The sequence below is a fragment of the Euphorbia lathyris genome, chromosome 9 (assembly GCF_963576675.1).
Source record: "Euphorbia lathyris chromosome 9, ddEupLath1.1, whole genome shotgun sequence".
NCBI classification, from domain to species: Eukaryota; Viridiplantae; Streptophyta; class Magnoliopsida; order Malpighiales; family Euphorbiaceae; genus Euphorbia; species Euphorbia lathyris.
The window spans coordinates 4,653,531-4,672,613 of record NC_088918.1 but is presented as its reverse complement, the minus strand read 5'-3'; the positions used below and the strand labels follow the sequence as shown (position 1 = coordinate 4,672,613).

General features: G+C 39.6%; 2 protein-coding genes across 2 annotated transcripts; both read left to right on the top strand.

Annotated features, from left to right (window-relative positions):
* The first annotated feature begins 5,619 nt into the window (after positions 1–5,619).
* Positions 5,620–12,844, top strand: LOC136205556 (auxin response factor 2-like). The gene is made up of 16 exons (XM_065996201.1): positions 5,620–5,636; positions 5,717–6,020; positions 6,119–6,279; positions 6,366–6,478; positions 6,650–6,745; positions 6,844–6,900; positions 7,021–7,173; positions 7,271–7,355; positions 8,186–8,276; positions 8,441–8,605; positions 9,293–9,412; positions 9,535–9,610; positions 9,694–9,862; positions 9,941–10,734; positions 10,838–11,028; positions 12,538–12,844. Exons 3-16 carry the CDS (start codon positions 6,219–6,221, stop codon positions 12,689–12,691), a joined length of 2,325 nt encoding a protein of 774 aa, XP_065852273.1. The 5' UTR covers positions 5,620–5,636; positions 5,717–6,020; positions 6,119–6,218; the 3' UTR covers positions 12,692–12,844.
* A 2,332-nt stretch (positions 12,845–15,176) lies between these two features.
* Positions 15,177–18,633, top strand: LOC136206240 (pentatricopeptide repeat-containing protein At5g13270, chloroplastic). Its single transcript, XM_065997209.1, has one exon. It carries the CDS (start codon positions 15,409–15,411, stop codon positions 17,677–17,679), a length of 2,271 nt encoding a protein of 756 aa, XP_065853281.1. The 5' UTR covers positions 15,177–15,408; the 3' UTR covers positions 17,680–18,633.
* Positions 18,634–19,083: the final 450 nt, after the last annotated feature.

The following is a 19,083-nucleotide window of genomic DNA, read 5'->3' as shown; positions in this document are numbered from 1 at the left end:
CCAAGAGGGTTGGGCGAGCGCCCAACGATCGTTGGGCGCGCGCCCAACGATCGTTGGGCGTTCGCCCAACGTTGTTGGGTGCTCGCCCAACGGCCGCCGGGGCACGTCTCGCACCGTCGGGCGCGCACGTCCCGCGGCCGTCGAGCGCGCGTTCCGCACCGCCGGGCGCCCACGCGCCGTCGCCGCCGAACGCGCGTTCCGCGTTGCCGGGCGTACACGCCCCGTGGCCGACGAGTGCGCGCTTCGCGCTACCGGGCTCGTGCGTCGCTCGGCCGTCGAGCGTGCGCCATTTGCGGTTGGACGCGTGCGTCCAACGGACGCCGAGCGCGCGCCTCGTGCTGTCGAGCGGGCGTCCGACTGTCGTCGAACGCGCGTCGGCTGCCGCTATGCGCTCGCACCATGCCGCTAAGCACTCGCGAGCCATCCGATCGACAACAGCGACCCGTCGTAACTTTTCCTTCCTTACTTTATTTACATTTTTTTTTGTTTTTCAAAACTTCCGGAATCAACCACTTCAACCGTCCTGTTTTCAGGTTTTCATCACAGGTCCTCCGACTCGGTGTCTACAGGGGGATCCCAAGATACTTTCCCAAGGATTGGGTAAGTGGGATACCCGAAAGATCGCTAAGCTTATTACAGAGGCTTCTATCCATGTTCTTAGAGCAAAGCATCCGGGACTTGTGGACATTGATCTTCTGGCCAGAAGCAACGCAAAAGCACTCCAGGATATCCATGACCACACCAATTTGCTCCTCATTCCCTTCCACAAAGATCATCACATCGTCAGCGAAGAACAAGTGGGAAATAGGAGGGCAAAATCTGTTAATGGACACAGGATGGAGACTCCCCTTATTCACAGCTTCTTGAATTAGGTGAGCCAGCCTTTCCATTGCTATCACAAAAAGGAAAGGGCTCATAGGATCTCCTTGAGGGATACCCCTAGAAGGAGAAAACTCATCAGACATATCTCCATTGATCAGAACCTGGAAAATATGAGAAGACACGCAACCTTCAATCAAACTCCTCCAGTTCTCAGGAATACCAGCTTTACTTAAACTATCCAAAAGAAAGCTCCAGTTTAAACGATCATAAGCTTTCTCCAGATCAAGCTTGAGAGCCACGATCTCTTTCTTACCCTTCCTCATTTTCATGGAATGGACCATCTCCTAGGCAATTACCACATTGTCCATCATTTGCCTACCAGGAACAAAGCTACCTTGATTTTGGCTAATAATCTCAGAAAGGATCCGTCGGATCCTATTCACCACAATCTTAGTGATAGCTTTGTATAAAATATTACATAGAATGATCGGCCTCATTTGTAAAAAGGAGGAGGGCTTTTCAACCTTAGGGATCAGAACCAGGAGGGTTTTATTCACCAGGCTAATCTCGTTGGAACCGCGGAAGATTCCAAAGATAAAATTATAGACACCTTCCTTCACCGAGTCCCAGTGTTTATGGTGGAAACTAGCAGGGATACCATCGATCCCTGGAGCTTTAGTAGCTCCAATACTGGTGAAGGCAAGATCAATTTCTTTCCGGTCGATAGGATAAAAGGCATCAACAATTACCTCCTCCTCCAGCCTAGGAAAGGTGACCCCAGAGTGGGCTTTGTCCAGATCCACAACTTCCTCTTTAAAGAGGTTTTTATAGAACTCAAGAGCAAGGCGACGAATATCTTCTTCCTCATAAATCCAGTCACCATTAGAATCTTTAATAGCATCGATCTGGTTCCTTTGCCTTCTAATAATAGTAGAAAGGTGGAAGAATCTGGTGTTCCGGTCACCATCCTTAATCCAAGCCTTCCTAGATTTCTGGAACCAAATGAGCTCTTCCTGTCTAAGGACCGCTTCCAGCTCGTTCTGGAGAGATCTAAGATGACAATTCATACTGTGGTCAAAACGGATCTCCAAACAGCGTTGAATGCCTTCCATCCTCCTTAAGAGTTTATTTTTCCTTCGGATAATATGGCCAAAGATGTTTTTATTCCATCCCACCACATTTCTTCTAAACTCCTCAACAACAAGGAGAACATTAGAATGGGGTTGCCAATTATCCTTAACAAAGTTCCTGAACTCAGGATGGGTGTCCCAAGCAACAAGGTACCTAAACGGTCTATTCCCTTTGGGCCGATGACCTTTAACCAGCTTAACGAGGATAGGACTATGGTCTGAGTGGCGAAAAGGGAGGTTCAGCACGTTTACCTCAGGAAATCTATAGATCGCCGCTACATTCGCATACACTTTATCCAACCGAACAAACACGTTGTTCCTTTTCCAGTTGAACTTATGGCCAGCCGCACCAAGGTCCGAAAGCCCGCAAAGATCCATATTCTGCTTATGGTTAAGGCACCGGTTGATATAATGATTGCCCCCCCCCTTTCTGATCACTCATCCGGGAAATATCATTAAAGTCACCAGCGACCAACCAAGGATCCATCATATTCGTACTAATAGAGAACAGGATCTCCCAAAGCCTCTTCCGGTTAGTCAGGATCGGATCAGCATAGACAAAGGACACAAAGAAAGGTTTGTTGCCAGGATAACACACCTTGCTATGAATGAATTGGTTATCAATAGTAATAATATCAATACTTACACGACCTGGCTTCCAAAAAAGCCAGATCCCCCCTGCTCGACCAGTCGCCTCCGACCTGACACACTTCCAATTCTTAAACTTTTTAACCACCTCATCTGCTTTAGAACCACTAACCTTGGTTTCAAGAAGAGCAACACAAGAAGGGTTAAATTGCTTAATAAGATCATTAACATGGATGCGGGTTGCCTTGCTAGCCGCACCTCTAACATTCCAAACAAAGAAGTCCATCAGAAGGAAGACAACTGATCACATGCACACACCCTAGAGCAAGTATTTATTCGGGGCTCCTCAGAGCCTAGAAGAGGTGCCAACCGGCCCTCTTTTATCCCAAGAATCCAAAGAACCAAGGTTCTTTTTAAGGTTAGCCTTAGGTTTCTTCAAAAGAGACTTATTAACTCATATAGACTTCCCAATTAGGGGGTCTACAAGGGGATTCAGGACACTAACCTCATTAAGCTTTGCTTTCCCTGTCGAGCCAGTGATCTGGGATTTCCCCTTGGCATAAGCTTTGGGATCGAAGAGAGGATTAATAGAGTCACCAAGGATGGTAGCTGGCTCAGCAGATTCCAGGCTTAGCATACTTAACTCCATGTGTTCAGCTGGTAACTCCGAATCCTGACCATCCATAATAGACAGGACTCCGAATCTAGATCCTGAACCGGAAGCTGAGTCCCTACCAACACCACTCTTAGTATTAGGAGGCCTAGCCTTGATCTCAGGAGCAATTTGGAGAGAGATCATCTCCTTGCTGATGTCTGGAACTTGATTCCGAGAAGCATGAGCATGTGGCTTCCTTCGGGCTGACCTTTTGGCCAACATCCATGGCCCAAAATTCTTCTCCTCACCTTTGCTACCTTCATCTCTGCCTATGATAGGCACCACCACCTCCTCGACCACTTTCCTTCTTCTGGGGCAGCCATCATAGGTATGACCAAACATACCACATTCATAGCAGATATTGTGAATACCTTCGTATTCAATATAAAAGACTTTATTCTGAACGGAGAATTTAGATAGAAGAGGCTTAGCAAGATCAATGTCAATACAAACCCTGGCAAACTTGCCTCTTTCTGCCCCCACGGTAGTCTTGTCAACATGGTGAACTTTTCCAACCAGGCCACCAATCTTATTCAGAAATCTTTCATTATAGTATTCAATGGGTAGACCTGGAAATCTAACCCAAGTAAGGATCCTATTAACAGAGCAATCATGCGGATTAAAATTTGGTACCCAAGGCCTCAGCGCTAAAACATGATTGGATATGATATAAGGTCCACCATTAATCACTGAATTGTAATCTTCTGCCCTTGTAAATTTTATGACATAGTAGTCATTCTCCAGATCCGTGATGGTAACCTTCCCTTTCTTTGCCCATTGGGCCTGGATCCTCTGGGCAAAGTAATTGAAGCTTATCCTTTTCCCAAGAACAGTGACAATTAAGGAGAGTTTCCATTTGGATCTAAGAACCCGCTTGTCTTCCGATGAAAGCCGGATAACAGGACACAAAGGGTCCTCTTGCTCACCATCCTCAATATCCGAGTCAGAAACATCTCCCTCAGAAACCTCCTCGATAATGTCATCCTCAATCATGGGTTCTTCCTCTACCACCCCCATTACCAGGGTTACCATGAATACCGGGATTAGACCTAGGAACTGAGATTTTTAGGCAAGCAGCCCCCTGGGCCAAAGCTCCGCTCAACGGGGGAGCCACAAAATCCCGAACATCCCTAAACTCCGTGCCATCCTTCGGGGCCTCGCCTTGGGCATCCACCTTTAGTGCCGGCAACCCCGCGTCGCTGCCTACACTCGTAGGAGCGCCAGGCGAAGGCCTACCGCCCTCCCCAGTCGGGGCGATAAAATCCTCAACGCAGGCCAAAGATCCCGCCCCCCGCTCATGCTCTCCCTCTCCTACAGCCGGCAGAGAAACGGAGCCAACACTCCCGCCTACACCATCAACCAGTCCCAGCGCCCCCGAAGCCGCGACCGTAATCTGGCCACACTCCGAGCCACCAAGCCCCGCCCCAGCAACGCCTTCCTTCGGAACAGAAACCCATTCCCTCGACCTTTCACGGATACGGTCGGTACTGAACCGGCTAACCCGCAGAGAAATATCCGCCGATCTCCTAGCCTCCTCCGCCAATCTTCCATCCGGATCCAGATCCACGCCCAGCCCCTTCGCCGCCACACGAGCCGCCGCCTCCTTCGCAGCCCGACCGCCCGCTCCTCCCATCGTCACCCTAGACCTAGCCTCCCGTTCCTTCGCCATGAAAAATCGCCAAAAGAATCGTCCGTTTGTTTTTAGGATTTAGGTCTTAAATTCTACTATTAGTTATAGTTAATTTAGTTATAACTAATTGAGAGAGAGAAAAAAAATTGAGTTATAAAATTGATCATGTGTTTTAGAGAGAGAAGAGAGATCTAAAAGAGAGAAATAGATCTAAAAGAGAGAAATAGATCTGGGAGAGAAGATAGATCTCAAAATTCTCTATCTTTATAAAAATTCTACACCATGATAACAGATCTGAGAGAGGGAAGAAAAAGACTAATAAATTAATTACCCATAAATTAATAATATTTATTAATTTATAGATAAATTATTTATAAAAAATTAATAATGATATTTCAAATTCTAAAAATATTTATTTATAGATTTTATAGATGTTTTAATGTAGTTATTATCTAAAATTTTTTTTATATTTTCTAAAAAATAAATAAATAAATTTATATTTTATGTATAAAACAATGTAATTTTTATATTAACAGTATAGTGCTACTTATAATTTTATGTTCTTATCAAATAAGATTTGAAATTATCAATAATAATTCCTAGTTACACTATACCTATTTTTTAAATTTTATTAGGATTATAATTGTAAAATAATTGAGGCCTCGAGATGCTAATGTTTCCTCTAATACTAGCTGTGGAGTGTAGATGCCGGTGGAGCAGAGGACAAAACATCGCCGAAGGTACAGTTACCGGAGCCACCGGTGTTCCGGTAATGGACAATAATTCAAATCTGACTTTGCCGCAGAAGAAGGTAAAAAACTTTTTCAAGTTTATTTTAATTTCCATTATTATTACTGTTATTATGAGACTGAGGTGACACACACAACACAGGCGGAAAAAACACACACAGTGTACAGTACGAGTGGTGGGTAATGGGGGCGACTATTGCTGTAACGGTTGCAGTAGAGAGAGAAAGCGAGGCAGAAGATGAGGAGAAAGAGTTTCAAAAAGTGCCTATTGGTGTGTCATTGAATTCATCCTGTTTCAGTTACAGAGTCACGCTTTCCGAGCTAGGAGGATTTCATTTTTTTTGAGAGAGGATTGATCGGATTGGATTGGAGTAGCTCTCTTTTTTCTCTTTTTCAGAGTAATTCGGCGAATGACAACGGAAATGGAATCGCTGCTGCTATTAAAGGTTCAGTTCAGTTCTGCACTGATTTTGATTTTATTGTTTTTTATTTTTTCAATATGGATTGAGTTTTTTTTTTTTTTTTGTGTGTGTGTTTTCTGCAGATTATAAGCTAGGATTTGAATTATTGTCTTCTTTTTGAGAGATTGGATTGGTCATTTTCTCTTTTGGTTATCGGTATTAGAAAATTTCTGTCAATTCAGTATGATTATGTCAAGTTATTCTGCGGATCATAACACCAATGGAATGGATGCTGCTGAAAAAGGTTGAGTTCTTCAATGGTTTTTGTTTGATTGTTTTTAGATTTTTACTCTACGGATTGAGAATTTTTTGTGTTGTTTTGTTGTGCAGATTCTGGAGATGCAGTGTATAGAGAGCTGTGGCATGCTTGTGCTGGTCCTTTGGTTACGGTGCCTCGCCAAGGAGAACTCGTTTTCTACTTTCCTCAGGGTCATATCGAGCAGGTTCATTTGATTCTACTTGCTCTCTTATATCTAGAAGATTCTTTGTGTTTGCTGTTATACTTATACGCTAGGTTGCACGGAATCTCTTCTTTTTTCTTTCCTTTTCTTTTCCGTTTCAGTTTCGGATTCCTTTTCTGTGCAACATACTTATACGATTTTTTTTGTGTATAGGTGGAAGCATCAACGAATCAAGTAGCTGATCAGCAAATGCCAGCTTATGATCTTCCAGGGAAAATTTTGTGTCGAGTGGTCAACGTACAATTAAAGGTAGTTCTATAAACTCAGCATGTTATAGAAGAGAAGCAGAGAAAGAGGCTTCTTCAAATTGGGGGTTTATTAAAAGAGTTTTTATGTTTTGACTGCAGGCTGAAACAGACACAGACGAAGTGTTTGCTCAAATTACTTTACTCCCTGAACCTGAAGTATGTTTCCACTTCGATTTTGTTTTGTGATGATGTTAATTGAATGATAACCTTCATCTAGGGATATTATTTGAATTAAAAACTAACTGAACCCTCTAATCTGAATGCTGGACATGCTAGCAAGATGAAAGCTTAGTGGATAAGAAGGTATTGCCTCCACCTACACGTCCCCGCGTGCATTCCTTCTGTAAGACGCTTACTGCTTCAGATACTAGCACTCATGGCGGATTTTCAGTTTTGAGGCGCCATGCTGATGAATGCCTTCCTCCACTGGTCTTGATTCTGTTTCTGGACTCTGCAATTTTATTCTCTCTATTTGAACTATGTATTGTCTCACTATCTGATTTTCCCTGGGCTATTCTTCTAACAGGACATGTCTTTACAACCACCGGCTCAGGAGTTGGTGGCCAAGGATTTGCTTGGAAATGACTGGCGGTTCCGCCACATCTTTAGAGGTATTTTATGTTACATGGAATTGGAAAGAGATATGGAAACAGGAAAACTATATTTGTACAAAATATAGGAAACAGAAACATAGGAAAACATATAAATAATAAAACTATGAGTATATCCGTAGATTATTAAAATTTTAAGAATTTATGTTTAATATTTTTTATATATACAAAAAAAAAATCACATACAAGTCATGTTTTGAAAGCTTGTAGAAGATAATGTAGAAAATATTAGGGATTTACTATACATGTGTTTAGCATTGATCTACTTTTGAAAGCTCATTACATCCTAGGAGACTTGAGTTATCAAATTTTAAAAAATCGAGTTTTTACAAAATGGATACTGACACGTGAAACTCTTTAAACTCAGTTTTAATGTAGCATAGTTGGTTGGTATTATGAATAACCAGAAGACTCTTTAAATCTTGTATTGGTGATCATCCATCTATACATTGGTGCTGCTCTATTCAGCTGTTACAAATGATTGCTACTTGTCTGTTACGTAATATAGATGCCTACAATTTCTGTTTACTGACAAGGGACATCCAGAGATACCAAAATCTTGCAATTGTTATCGGATGTCGAAATATATTTTCCATAGTTGCATTTATGCTGCTCTATACCTGTTACACATGATTGCCACTTGCTAAAAATGGTTAAAATGTCTCAGAGCTATGATTTTTGACCTCGAGTCTGCTTTATATGTAGCATAAATCCTATCCTATAATAATGTTTTCTTGTATTTCCTTATTTGCTTGCTTTAGCTGGTAAATTATCATGAGTAGAACTAGCAAACTTAAAGTTCTAATACGCTAGCTTGAATTTCAAATCAGGTCAACCAAGGAGGCACCTTCTTCAAAGTGGTTGGAGTCTCTTTGTTAGTGCTAAAAAGCTTGTTGCTGGGGATGCTTTTATTTTTCTCAGGTTTTACTGCTACTCATGATTGTCTATGATTGATGATTCTGGTTTACATTAAGTGCATTCTTTGCCTTGTTGAATCCAACTAAAAACTTTATAGGTTTACCTGTTAATAGTATTGTTGATATTGTCATAAATACCAACATTGTTTTCTGGAATTTTATTTCCAGAGGTGAAACTGGAGAGCTTTGCGTAGGAGTAAGACGAGCTATGAGGCATGCAAGTAATGTTCCATCATCCGTTATATCCAGCCACAGTATGCATATTGGTATCCTTGCTACTGCATGGCATGCTATTTCAACAGGAACAATGTTCACTGTCTACTACAAACCAAGGTTCGTGTTTCTGTTTTAGATTTTCTGCCAGAGTTACAGTTTTGGTCTTCATTCATGACAAAATGATATTATGTTAAATATTACTTCCTTCATTCAATGGAACAAAACAAATAGTGTCACTGCGATGTTCGTACTTGTCGTAATGAACTTTTAAGTACTTCATGTTATGGAACCGATTGAACTAAAAGCTCGAGCTTGTAGTTAAGGCCCAATCATATATCTTATATTAATCTCCGACACACCCCCACACGCAAATGCCCTTTGGGCTTGCAGCGTGCACAACACAGGCCCATCCCGCCACGTGTTTTTAATTCCATACATTAATGAGGTTGCCGGGACTCGAACCCTCGACCGTTTGGTCCTAGAGGCTCTGATACCATGTTATGGAACCGATTGAACTAAAAGCTCGAGCTTGTAGTTAAGGCCCAATCATATATCTTATATTAATCTCCGACACTTCACATGGACTGTTTGCTATCTGAACATCCTTAGGAATAACTTAATAACATTGAACCATTTCCTTATATTTTCTCTGTGGGATTAACTTTTCGGAAAAATATAACTTATGCATTTTTCAAATAAAGAATCAAATTTGTATTGGATTTATATGCATGAGTAATGGCAGAAAAAATTTCTTTCGCCCCATGTACATAGCTCTTATTTTTATTCGTATTTTGTATGCAACAGGACTGCTCCTGCCGAGTTTATTATTCCAGTTGATAAATATATGGAATCTGTCAAGAACAACTTCAACATAGGGATGAGATTTAAGATGAGGTTTGAGGCTGAAGAGGCTCCAGAACAGAGGTATGCATTCTGTCTGCTATGCCTCATTTTTTTTCTATTTTTTTTCTTTCGCCCCATGACAAGGATGTGGCAGCGACACGTAGGTGGTGAGGTTTTTACAAGTTTGGTTTTTCCATGACTAGGTTTTCCGGCACAGTGATTGGGGTTGAGAATGCTGATTCCAAGAGGTGGCCTGGTTCAAAGTGGAGATGCCTAAAGGCACTAAGTTGTATTTCATTTGAATCTGTAACTGTTATGCTATTTGGATGTTCTGTTCCTAAAACCGAGCTTGTTTCTTTCAGGTGCGCTGGGATGAAACTTCTCCTCTTCATCGGCCAGAGAAGGTTTCCCCCTGGGAAGTTGAACCTGCTATAGCTCCTTCTATAGACCCCCTTCCACCTCCGCGAGTGAAAAGGATACGGTCTAATATTACAATACCATCTGCAGATTCCTCTGCTTTACCGAAGAAAGGTAGACAATTTTCGACTGAAGTCTGTATCTTCTTACTTCCTGTTTTAGCTCATTGTCTAATAGTAAAATTTTCAAAAGATAATGTACTGTCAAGAGATCCACAAAATCAAGAAATCCCGTCCTCGCAAAGCAGATATGCGGCAAGTATTCACTCAGATGTTGCACAACATCCTACTGAATGGAATCCATCACAAGATAAGGATCGAAACGGTACTGATTCATATAAGAGGAGAATTGGAGCTGAGAATGGGATTGCTCAAATGATGCCTAGTGTTAATTACGGATATTCAGCATCAGGACAAGGGACTCCACATGTATCCTACGAATTCAACAGACCTTTTATCGAGCTGAATTCTGATAACGGTAACCAATTGAAGAGGCATGTTTCTGATCATGAAAGAAAATTCAACTGGTGTCCAGTTTCCAAGATGCACTCAAGTCCCTCTGCGGTGTCCACTATGGAGCTTTATCCTGCAAAAGATAAAGCGATGCAACACTATGATTGTCTGAATCTTAAATCAAGTCCTCTTGACATTGATTCTCAACCTGGAAACATTTTTTTCCCTGTGAAATTTGCTGGTAATTCTGCTTATCAAGCAGCAAAAGAACCACTTTCGGTATCTAAAGGGGATGGCCATTGCAAACTTTTTGGTATCTCCCTGATCACCAATCCTCTGCCGAAAGAACCAATTCCACGGGGGCAATTCAATGATCTGCAAGACCTTGGCTGTGATCTATCTTTGCAGCAATCGAAGCATCCGAACTCTGCTGAGAGCACGATTAGATGCGAGGAAGGGGAGAAGCCTTTTCCGGCTTCAGATCATTCTGTTCATAGCAAGCTTCAAGGTGGTTCAACCAGAAGATGCATAAAGGTCTTTATGAACACAACTTTATTATTGAACATATTTTCATAAGCGTCTTTTTCGTTCTTTCTTTTAGTTGAAAAATTCATATATGTGGCCTTTATTGAAATAGGTTCATCGACAAGGGATTGCTGTCGGGAGGTCAGTGGACTTAACCAAGCTTAACAGCTACGATGAATTGATAGCAGAACTGGATCAGATTTTTGAGTTCAACGGTGAATTAATGACTCCTAACAGGAACTGGTTGATCGTTTTCACTGACGATGAAGGCGATATGATGCTTGTGGGAGATGATCCCTGGCAGTAAGTACTCTTGACTAGTGTCTGTTTAGTTATTCTCATGTGCATGCAATTTATGGCTATCATATAGGGTAAATCTCACCGACAATGTCCTAATAAAGTCACAAAAGTTCATTTTGCATGGATAAAATAACTCATTTTTACATTTTGTATCAATAAAGTCATCTTTCTTAGCTAAATTCTCACTGGAAATGCTGATTAGGGGCGTTTAGTCAATTCAATCTGGTCATACAAGCACCATGTGTATAAATTTACCGCAATGTGGGACCCGTTTTTTCTTACCTCCCAACCTTCATTTAATCTCAATTAACTTAACTGACCTAGTAAATGGGTGCCATGTGGCAGTAATTGATACACGTGGCGTTTATGAGGCATCGTTGGATTGATCAAGTATTTTTAATCAGCATTTTCCGTGAGAATTTGGCTTGTAAATGTAAGTAATTTTATTGATACAAAACGTAAAAGATGAGTTATTTAGTCGATACAAATATAAACTTTTGTAATCTTATCGAGGTATTGTCCAAACATAATTTACCGTAGGTTTACCCTTATTGTATGTGATTATGATCACAAAACGCACTTATTAGTCTTCTAGAATATTATGAAGGCTTCATGAACTTGGTCTAAAAAGCTCATTGGTTCCTTGCACTTACAAAGTGTCTTTGTTAACCTTCTAATTTGCTTAAAATAATACGATTAACTCTCTAATTCCACGTGACAAAACATGATTGGATTTTGACAATTTTTTTTTGAAATGTATATCAATTTAAGGAAGTTCAGAAGGCAATAGATCATCGTAAGCAAGTTCAGGGGCGAATAGTTCACTTTAAACAAATTAACATGACCAATATGCCGGGTTAAATGCACCATTGGTCAACGAACTTTGGGGTTTGTCTCAAAATGCTCATTGAATTTCAATTTGTCTCAATAAAATCATTCAACTTTGGTTTTTGTTTCAAAAAAGTCACTGGGATGACTTCAGACAAAAAGGACTACCGGAATCATGACGTGGCGTCCACGTTAAATTTACCAACTAGATTAAATCTTATGGTATCAAAAGCAATAATATTATTATACAATTTACTTGTGATGGAATCTTAGACACCAAATCCTTGTGTATTGCATCCATGATCAACAAAAGTGCTGATTGGAATAAATTATGAGTGAAACTTGCAAAACAAACACAATACTTAACACCAAAACCAGAACAGAGTAGTAAAATCTGAACACAAATAATCAAACACATTAAAATACTCTTAATCTAAGAGTGATTCCGGTAGTCTTTTTCGTTTGAAGTCATCAGAGTGACTTTATTGAAACAAAAACCAAAGTTTAATGACTTTATTGAGACAAATTGAAGTTCAATAACCATTTTGAGATAAATCCCAACAATGCATTTAATCCCCAAAGTTCAGGCCAAGCTTTTTGGGCCAAGTTCAGGGGCTTGTGATGTTCGTGACGTATTAAGCGTATCATGAATATGTATTAAGTTCTATCTTGTTACATTGACAGGGAATTTTGTAGCATGGCACGTAGAATCTTTGTGCACACTCGAGAGGAGATAAACAGGATGGGTCGACGACCCTTGAATCCGAAAGGCGAAGAACATTCAGGATTTGTAGACCACAAAGTCACTGGTTTTTTAGAAGAAAATCATACAACTTAGAAACATCTTCCAACTGCTTGTTCTTAGGATAGTTTGAGAAATATCTAAAAGTTTTGGTACAGATTTAGTCGTAGTTATGAATGTCCAAGGCTTGTCTAATCAAAACTCGATATTGATATATTTATAGTTTGATCTTTCAACTTGACATGCTTACGTCTGGAGCGTTTCTCATTTTATATGCATTTGAAATTGTGTTTTTACGAGATCAAAAGTGTGTTTGATCTCATTTCGAACTGCAAAAAGTCATATTTGTACTAGATCAAAAGGAGGGCTGTAAATAAGTCAGAGCCATTCATGAGCGGCTCAGTATTTGGCTCGATTTATAAACGACTTGAGTTTGAGCATGGCGAAACTCAATTTGAAAATTCGTGAGCATGCTCAATTGTACTAAGCTCGGTTATAATGTTTATGAACACGCTTGTAAACAAGTTTGGTTATTATAACTTTGTGTAAACTTAGTTTTGTAGGTTTCAAACTATTTAGTTTTGTATTAAAGAAATTTTAAATGAACATAATTAATGAGCTACTCGTAAGCAAAGTTTAGAAACATATTTAACAAGGTTGTTCGCGAGCAGCTCCCGAGCAGGTCACGAACAAGATGGGTCGATGATCCTTGAATCCAAAAGGTGAAGAATATTCAGGAATTCTAGACAACAAAGTCACTGGGTTTTTAGAAGAAAATCATACAACTTAGAAACATTTTCCAACTGCTTGTTCTTAGGATAGGGAATATCTAAAAGTTTTGGTACAAATTTAGTCATAGTTATGAATGTCAAGGCTTGTCTAATCAAAACTCAATCTTGATGATATATTTATAGTTTGATCTGTCAACTTAACACACTGAGACCGAGTTCTAGAGCGTTTTTCATTTTATATGCATTTGAAATTGCGTTTTTACTATATCAAAAGTGTGCTTGATCTCATTTCGAACGGCAAAATGTTACCACATCAAAGGTATGTTTGATTTCATCTCAAACTGTAAAAAATCGCATTTTTTTTTTTTGCGCTAATGAAATTAGTAATCTCTTTTTAATTGAATTAATATTTGATTAATTTGTATTTGAATTTAAAATCTTGAATTTCAATTTCATTTTTGGAGATTTTCAAATCTTCCAATTGAATCATTTAAGATCTTCTACAAGACTCGAAGAGTTCATGTCAAATGGAACTCCCTATGCTGTTAAAGCATCAATTGTATGATGTATCACGATAATTTATAGATTAGATTGGACCGAGTCGAGATTAGACTGATATCTAACTACTTTGTTAAAGTCCTAGCTTGGGCAATATTCATACTGGGTTCAGATTGGGTCGGGCTAAACTTTTTCCCGAACTTTTTAAGCAAATTCCTATTATGTGGAGTTGAGAGAGTGGCCGTTCGGGTCAGGTAAAATATCAAAATATGATTGTCAAAGCTCAAGTGGGCAAGCAGGCCCTGAACAGGTCAATGTCTCAGCTACCTTCCCTTTTCACAATTTTGTAAAAATCATGCTCAACATCAAATCATATTTATATGATTCAATCATGGTCAGACTATAATATATACGTTAAATTATATATAGTTAATTTAAAATTGAAATTGTTTTTTTTTCCAACTGTAACTTAATAAGCCGCATGCTTTCATGACCGCTATATTTCAGTTTGCTTACAACAATTTTCGTATCAAATTATTACGGGGCGTTTGGCATTCTATTGGGATAGAGATAATGATAAAGGTTGAGATGATGATAATGATAAATGGTTGGGATAAAGATAAAAATATAATAATCGAGAATTATTATTCAATGTTTGGTACGTGGGATAGGGATAGAGATAAAATAATACATTTTTCTATTTTAACCTTATTTAAACTACATAACATTAATTTGAAAGATAAAATGGACTTTTCCATTCTATTAAAATCGCAAGAGTTTATTCCACCTTCTTATACCAACCCCTCTGCTCTGTCTCACTCTTCTATCTCCCAAACAAACACAAGATCCGTTAGTATTTCAAAAGTTACTTTTTTTTCATTGTTCGGATATAAGAAAATCAGTAAATTATGCAAGTAACAACGAGAGTTAATATTCAAAGTTATCCAAAAGGCCTAATACACAAATAACCCCCTAAACTTGTCCTAATGTTGCAACTGTCCCCCTCAACTTTCAATTGTAACAACTTACCCCTTAAACTTGTCAAATTGTAAAACATGACCCCAAATTGGGAATTTTTTTACCCCGTATTTGAAGCAACCGTAAAAACGTTTCCCCGGATTCGTATCACGCCAAAAATCTGATTATCACACTCCACGAGCGTTGCAACTTTTGTATTTCAATTGAAAGTTGGAGGAGATAATTACAATATTTAGATAAATTCAGGGGTTATTTATGTATCAGGCCTATCCAAAAATAATGGTTTTCTTTTACATCGTTGGCTTTTTAAATAAAGAATTGGGCTCAACCCAGGTCTCGATTGGATCACCAAGTCCCGAGTTGATCCCGATTCTTATCTGAGTGTTGAAGATTAACCAATTCAATATGACTCAGTCGGAAGACCTGACCAGTTCCGCTCTGGTCCGGGTCTTACAATATTGCCTTCTCACACTCCATAACCATTTTGCTTCATTGCCGAGGAGCATTTTCTCAGTTCCTTGTCGCATAGAGAAACATATGTCGTTTTCATTTACACTAACAAATAATTAGTCCGTCGGAGATTATTCTTTCTGAATCATCTCTCAAATGGAAGCTCAGTGTTCTTTCGCCGTGCAACCTTTCTGTTCATCATCAGAAAGACCTCATGCTAAAATCCCAAGTATTAAACCTTCAAACTTTACAAAACTTCCTTCATGGCTCTCTCTCAAGCACACCCTGAAACCTCAACAACAACATAGAAATGGCCAAATTGAGAATCTACAATTAATTTCTCTATCCAAGCAAGGGAATCTCAAGGACGCCATTGAATTTCTCCAAAAAATGATCGATTCTGGTATCGATGTTGACCTTAATTCTTACAAAACCCTATTCGAAAAATGTGGGAGCTCTAGATCTCTATCTGAAGGTAGATTGATTCATAAACAAATAAAGTATCCGTGTGGAATTCTGGAGAATTTTGTTCTCAAAATGTATGTTGAATGTGGAAGTTTAGTAGATGCAGGTAAGGTGTTCGATGAAATGTCTGAACGAAATTTAACTTCCTGGGGCACGATTATTTCTGCTTATGCTGAACACGGCCTTCTTGAGAAAGCTTTGTGTTTCTTCTCAGATATGATTGAATTAGGGATTAAACCAAATTCCGCCATTTATGTCGAGATTTTCCGGGTTTTGATTGCTCCGGCGTTGTTGGAGATGGGTAAACAGATGCATTCTCATGTTATCAGAAGTGGATTTGGGGTTAATTTTGATATTGCAACGGCTATATTCAACATGTATGTGAAATGTGGTTGTTTAGAAGAAGCTGAGATAGTTCTGAATCAGATGAATGAGAAGAATGTTGTGGTGTGGACTGGATTAATGGTAGCTTTTACTCAGGCTGAGAAACAGGAGAAAGCGTTGGCTTTGTTCGATAAAATGGTCCGGGAAGGTCTCGATTTTGACGAGTATGTGTTCTCGATTACTCTCAAGGCGTGTGCGGGTTCAGGGGATTTGAATCTCGGAAAGCAAATACATTGTTGTATAGTTAAGCTTGGTTTAGAATCTCAAGTTTCAGTAGGAACTCCTCTTGTTGATTTCTACACAAAATGTGCGGAATTCGAGTCCGCTTTGAAGGCTTTCGAGAGGATAATCGAACCTAATGATGTTTCGTGGAGTGCTCTTATTACTAGCTATTGCCAAATGGGCGAATTCGAAGAATCTCTCAAGGTTTTCGAATCGTTGAGGAGTAAAAGAACCGAGGCGCTGAATTCGTTTGCTTATACGAGCATTTTCCAAGCTTGTTCTGCTCTTTCAGACTTCACTACAGGTTCTCAAGTTCATGCTGATGCGGTAAAACGAAACTTGATTGCGCCTCGACACGGAGAGAGTGCAATGGTTACTATGTATTCAAGATGTGGGAAGCTAGATTACGCTAATCTAGCCTTCGAATCAATATCCGAACCCGATACAGTAGCCTGGACTGCGATGATCGCTGGCTACGCGTATCAGGGCAATGCTACCGAAGCTCTTAAGCTTTTCCGAACAATGCAAAACTCCGGTGTGAGACCAAATGAAGTCACATTCACAGCAGTTTTAACTGCCTGTAGTCATTCAGGCTTAGTTGAGCAAGGAAGGGACTATCTACATCAAATGAGCACCAAATACGGTGTCGCCCCATCTATCGATCATTACGATTGTATGATCGATATATACGCTCGTGCCGGACATTTCCACGAGGCAATTGAACTAATAAAGAACATGCCATTCGATCCGGATGCAATGAGCTGGAAATGTTTACTAGGTGGATGTTGGACACATAGAAACCTTGAGCTCGGGGTAATCGCAGCTGAGAATCTCCTATGTATCGATCCGGATGATACTGCGGGTTACGTTTTATTGTTTAATCTCTATGCAGCATTTGGTAAATGGAAAGAAGCAGCTAACATTAGGAAGACAATGTCAGAAAGGAATCTAAGGAAAGAGCTTAGTTGCAGCTGGATTACCGTAAAGGGGGAAATCCACCGGTTTATCGTCGGGGATAAGCATCATTCTCGGACGAACGAGATCTATTCGAAGCTAAACGAATTCGATTGTTTCGCGATGAATGATGAGACCGGCCTTATAACAGAAGAAGATGTATCCATAGAGAGGAAAGAACAGTTGCTTGTGCATAGTGAAAGATTGGCAATAGCATTCGGGCTGATTTCTCTCCCGAAAACTGCTCCGGTTATGGTGTTTAAGAATCTCAGAGCTTGCAAGGATTGCCATGAGTTCATCAAACAGGTATCTTTTCAAACTGGGCGTGAAATTGTGGTTAGAGATTCTTGTAGATTTCATCACTTTAAGTTGGGTGAATGTTCTTGCAATGATTATTGGTAGGGCGAAACGAGCCGCTCATGAGTGGCTTGACATTTTGGCTCGATAAAAAGTTTAACCCTGTTTAACTTGATTCGTAAATGAAACAAGCTTGAGCTTGATGAAAAGTTTGGCTTGATTATAATGTTTATAGACACAGTCGTGAATATGAGAATGGAGGGTAAATATTTCTTGATGTGCACTTCAAAAATCCCCTCTTCAATGGTGAGCAGAGAGACATCCAAATTCCTTGGGTAAATTACACCCATGGCCACTGAACTTTACCATTTTAACATTGTGGTCACTGAATTTCAATTCTTAACAATAACTTTACACTTTTTAATATTGGTGGTCACTCAACATCTCAAAACGACCGTTGATGGTCTCAAAATAAAAAATTCGAAGAGTTAATGATATTCTAAGGAACTTTAATTCTTGAAAATTTTCGTTTTGAGGTCATTTAGGTGTTGTTTGGTTAAGAGAGATAAAGTAAATTTTTAGAGAGAGAAAGTTTCAAAAAATGTGATTTTGGAAAATAAAAAATGTGGTTTCATGGTAAATGGTGTCCTGAACAACTTTAATTCTTGAATATTTTCATTTTGAGGTCATTAACGGTCATTTTGAGGAGTTAGTTAAAATTGAATGGCTACCGATGTTAAAAAGTGTAAAGTTCAGTGGCCATAGGTGTAATTTACCCAACATTCTTTTCCCCGGCACTTGTGGCTTTCTTGTCAAGTCCATGAGCTATAGCAGCAGCTCTGGGCTCGTTGATGATACGCATAACATTAAGGCCAGCAATTACACCAGCATCCTTTGTGGCCTGACTAGTGGTGACTACAAGAATACTCGGTTGGGGGAGATCGATTTTACACGTGCGGTCGTAATTTTTTTTTTTCTTTCTAAATTGAACTTGCTAAACATTTTTTATTTATATATATGTATGTTATAATTTGAATGGTCAAGAGCAAATTTTTAAGTATCAATGTACAATTTCTTAAAATTAAGCTAGATTTCGTTTAATAGTTCTAACATGTAAAAAAAAAAATTGGATTTAGGAAGAGCTGAATAGGTAAAAAATTTGATTTCAGAGGGCCTACCAGACAAAAAAAAAAAAAAAAAATTAGAAATTTGGATTTAGGGAGGCCTAACAGGCAAAAATAAAAAATAAAATTTTTGGATTTAGAGAGACCTAACAGACCAAAAAATTAGAAATTTGGATTTAGGGAGTACCTAATATGCCCAAAATATTGAAATTTGAACTTTGGACAAGTCTAACACGTAATGGGCCATTTGGAAGGGGGGGGTAGCTATTCAACACCCCGGTAATTATTTTTTGAGACAGGGGGCCGAAACTACCCGGGTCAAGATGGTTCTGACGGCCGGATGGGCCCAGGCCCCGCTGTCTACACCCCTGGGCCTGACGCTGTG

Excerpts from the sequence above, each read along its gene's own strand:
- LOC136205556 (XM_065996201.1), top strand. The coding sequence starts at position 6,219 with ATGATTATGTCAAGTTATTCTGCGGATCATAACACCAATGGAATGGAT. Across the intron at positions 6,479-6,649 it reads CTCAGGGTCATATCGAGCAG|GTGGAAGCATCAACGAATCA; the intron begins GTTCATTTGATT and ends TTTTGTGTATAG. Across the intron at positions 8,277-8,440 it reads GATGCTTTTATTTTTCTCAG|AGGTGAAACTGGAGAGCTTT; the intron begins GTTTTACTGCTA and ends TTTTATTTCCAG.
- LOC136206240 (XM_065997209.1), top strand. The coding sequence starts at position 15,409 with ATGGAAGCTCAGTGTTCTTTCGCCGTGCAACCTTTCTGTTCATCATCA.